The 4,351-nt window shown below is 31.1% G+C and overlaps 1 protein-coding gene across 1 annotated transcript; it reads right to left on the bottom strand.

Annotated features, from left to right (window-relative positions):
- Nucleotides 1-359: 359 nt before the first annotated feature.
- Nucleotides 360-2,569, bottom strand: LOC139893824 (AP-2 complex subunit sigma-like). Its single transcript, XM_071877013.1, has 6 exons — nucleotides 2,465-2,569; nucleotides 2,263-2,361; nucleotides 2,126-2,176; nucleotides 1,481-1,654; nucleotides 1,039-1,098; nucleotides 360-678 (listed from the first exon to the last, which is right to left on the bottom strand). Exons 1-6 carry the CDS (start codon nucleotides 2,465-2,467, stop codon nucleotides 637-639), a joined length of 429 nt encoding a protein of 142 aa, XP_071733114.1. The 5' UTR covers nucleotides 2,468-2,569; the 3' UTR covers nucleotides 360-636.
- Between the last annotated feature and the right edge of the window lie 1,782 nt (nucleotides 2,570-4,351).

The raw sequence follows: 4,351 nt of genomic DNA on the forward strand, positions 1-4,351 counted from the left end.
ACTCTTCAAATATGTCATTGCCAGTCTCAGATGTTTAAACAACAATAGTATTTGCCTATCCAATTTACTACTACTTGCTGCCATCAATATTGACAACACTATAGACAAAACATGAAGACACAATGGCTCCTGTTTTAGGTTCTTCAATGGAGAATTTTTGCTACAATGGGAAGATGCAAATCAGTGACCTTGATAAGAAAGAAGGTTTGCATTTCTAGAGTGGCCCAACACTGAAGTTGAGTTTGTAAGTTTTAGAGAGAAAAAGTTGTTATAAACATGTTTATACACTATCTCAAATTGTTAACTGAAGAACAAATCAATTTCCATAGCAATAATTCTAACAGATACTCAATGGCTGTATTTTATTAACAACTGATTCAACAGATACTCATAAAAAGTGGGAAATGACTGTATACAACATTTCATTTACAAAATTTAGAGGTGCAATAGTCTAAACCAAATCAATTACAATCACAAAACGCTGAACAAAATGATATTTCATCAATGATGAATGATATAGATGCCGTAACTAATGCACAAACCATAGTAACGGTATCGAAAAGACTAAAAACAGAAGCCACGCTTGATTACCCGAACAAAAACACTAGCTCGGAAACAGTCACCAGAAGGTGCAGGTCACTCCTGTTTTTCCAGTTCTCCCATCCTTTCTATAATTGCCTATTAATTAAAATTAAAATAAAGATTAGTATTAAAGGCCTAATCATTACAGGAGACAAACACATAATGGTCAGGAAACAAGTTTAACTTAATGAAACAATATTATAAAAGGGATAATCTGAATATTGGAATACAATGATTTAGGAGGTGGTATGCATTATAAAGTTTTAGCTACATTTTTTAATGGTAGATTTTAAATAAAACAGTTGCCAGCTCGAACGATACATTAGCAAATGAGTAAATGGGTCAAGATTGCCCTCTGATAGTGCTAGGAATATAATAAAAATATAACTATACGCTAACAATATAATGATAATGATAATAATGATAATTTCGTATAAAAGAAAGCAGAATAAATACCTTCTTGCTAGTTTCTTGGAACTCTCCAGCAAGAATGAACTCATCTAATATCAGGTAAACCTTTTCATACAAAAAAAACAAGCATAAGCTATATAACCAATTATTGTTATTTTTTAACAAAAACAAACTATAAAACGTCGCATAAAAAGCCAAAAGTACTGACTTACCATCCTCAAGGTATTCATTTCCTTGAGATTTTTGATAGGATAGTTTTTGTCTTAGGATAAAAAGGCTACTACATATTAACTTTTAAATATTTAACAAAAACCAAAACATTATAATAAAACGCATACAATGACCAAAATTATTCATGTAAATACAGGAAGCCATAGTCTTTATTAATTCAGAAACATTTGTCAATAAATAAAGCACGAAAATGTTCCTACTAGAAGCACTAACAAGAAGAAAAAAAAATAGGATCAGCAACACGAACTTTGTATACCTTATGAAAGTTGAAAACCAAATCAAGTTCGCATACGTTACTGAAAAAGTGATCAAGTATCTCAACAAATAAGTGGATCCCCTCCAGATACGCAAGCTCATTATCGGTTATATCAACACAAAGTGAGAAAAACAGTCCAGCATATCGCCTGTAGATAACTTTGTGTGTACGGAACTGCAATCAGAAACAGATATTAACTTCCATCAACACCATGTTAACACAGCTAAAATTAGGTCACAAAAACTTTTCGTTCCCGTAAAAAAAAAAAAAAAAAAGCCTACGGTCTATCAAAACCATAATAAGCATCATCAACAACAACCTAAACTTCATAAAAGAATATGATTCACAAAGACAAATAATGCATTTGGATTATAGAACATGTAATAGCTGTAAAGTAAGTACCTTTGCAATCGTATAAGCTCATTCAACTCAATAATCACAAATTACAGTTTCAAGTTTCTAATTTTCTTGAGGCGTTTCACAAAACGGTATCATACGATACATATATAGATACATATAAAGACAATTGTTACACCATAACCCTAAAATTTAAAATTCTAAAAGGTCACATAATATACAACCCTAATTTATAGTAATTTATTTCATAAATCCAAAATAAAAGATGATAAAAGAAAGACCAATTACCTCAACGAAGTTAGTGAATTTAGGATCTCTGTTTACAACCAACCGATGAACCTAAACAAATATACATAACAAAATTCACATATAAAATTTAGGTTTAAATTACGTTAAAGGAAAAACAAGTCAAAATTAATTTTGACCTCATATTCAACTTTATGCTTTTCAGATTCTTCAAGAGGAATGTAATACTTAGCTAAGCGAGTTTTCCCTTGCCTGTTTTGCAGCAAAATGAATCGGATCTGTATATATTTATACAACATTAATAATTATATATAAATATGTAGAAATTATTAAAACTGAAACTAAATTAGGGTTTTAGATCAAACGAGTGTTTGAGATTACCATTTTTCGAGCGAATCAAGCAGTGAGAAGGGAAATGATCAACCTGTTTATGTTGATTTTGTAAAACCAGTTGCACAACGTTTCAGGTTTGAAGGTTGAATTTTTGACCAATTTTGACTTTTAGTGTCTTTGATCTGCTATACGAAAATATTCAACAAAAGTCCCCCAAAGTTTGATACAAGTTTAATTTTGAGTCAACAACAATTTTTTATTTATTAGCGAATTAACCGACTCTTAAAGTCTAAATTAAATTTTAGACAGGATTTAAAACTCATGAAAATTTGATTTTACCATTTTCATGGCATCTATTATTATACTATTTTTATTTTAGTCTTTTTATTTTTTAAAAAAAACTTTTTCCTACTTAAAGTTCGGAGGTCCTCACGGAAGCAATCTCTTTATCCGTCGAATAGAGAAAGGGATGACTTTCTCTACTCTTAAAAGTGTTTTCACTCTGGGTAGAGAAATGACTTGTCTTTATTCTCGGATAGGAGAAAGATTGTCTACATCTCACCTCTCCCATACACCACTCACGTGGGATTGGGTTTTGTTGTTGTTGTTTAATTTTGAGTCACAAAAATTTGTTTTTAATCTAATCATCAAATTTTAACTTTTTAAATATAAACGGATAAAGTTTTCTTCCTTTATTCTTGAAACAATAAAATAAAAAAAATATTTTATTTATTTAATTAATATTAATAAAATTGATTTTTTCATAAAAAACTTTAACTTCTTGACAAACAGAGCTTTTATCAACCGACGAAAGAGCCAATAAAAAAGGATGAAGAAATGTCACTGGAAGGTGTTGGTGAATTGACTGTAATCTGACTTCCCTTAAGAGAGATCAAGTGTTCGACTATCATGTTTGCAAAATATATTGTTCTTGTAGTTACCTGTTCATTTCATGGTCCTCGAGGTTTCAAACCTCTATGCATTTGAGTCTTACCCGTGGGGGTTCTACCACACGCAATTTTCGTATGGATTCGTCGTGGAAGTTCTCTCGTTAAAGGCGGTAGAAGTGTAGGACTGTAATGTTCGTTCAGGGATATAATTAGATGAGTTCCAACATCGCGTTCGGACCATTGTCAGTAACTCTTAACCATCGTTCAAATAAAAAACAAAGAAATGCCCCAATTTGTCTCCCAGTTAGATAGCAAATTAAAGAGAAAACAAAACTTGAAAGCTATTTGAGGGCGAAACGACCCTGACAAAAACAAACAAAGAACCTTAAAGGGAACGATGAATAATGTCGAAAAGACAAAAGAATAACAAGAGCTACAAACCCATCAATGTAATGAATTGAAATGAATTGAACAAGCTGATGGTTAGTTGTGTGTTGATGCGAATAATTGGATTAAGGAGTTGTTGATATCTATTTTGTAGTAAAATAAAATAAAAAAAAATAAAAAATTGAACGTAATAACTAATAATTAAAGAATTAAAAAGTCGATGGGATGAAAGTGAATTAAAAGGTTGATGGAAAATTATAAAATCAAAAATTAAAAGGGTTTAAAGAATTAAATAAATGAGTAATAACGTAATTGGATAGTGTTGTTGTTGATGCTGCTAAATGTTTGATTAAGTCCATGGCCAAGATACCAATATAAGATTATCAAGTTGATAGAGAATGGGTAAATTAGTTAGGCGTTATCTATAATTGTGAATGGTATTATGATGTACGATACCTTGTTAGACCATTCGTAACGGTAGGAGGCGTGGGTTGGAAGCGTGAGTTGCTTTTTGGTGACTATGATGTGTGGATGGTTTAAGTGAAATAGTGGTGGTGTGGGTATGTGGTGTGAGTTAGTGGTGTGACTTAGTGAAGAGCTGATGTGACATTTTATTTTAAATTTTTTCTGTTTTATTTATTTCTTTATTAATATTCTT

Source organism: Rutidosis leptorrhynchoides, chromosome 2 (genome assembly GCF_046630445.1).
Source record: "Rutidosis leptorrhynchoides isolate AG116_Rl617_1_P2 chromosome 2, CSIRO_AGI_Rlap_v1, whole genome shotgun sequence".
NCBI classification, from domain to species: domain Eukaryota; kingdom Viridiplantae; phylum Streptophyta; class Magnoliopsida; order Asterales; family Asteraceae; genus Rutidosis; species Rutidosis leptorrhynchoides.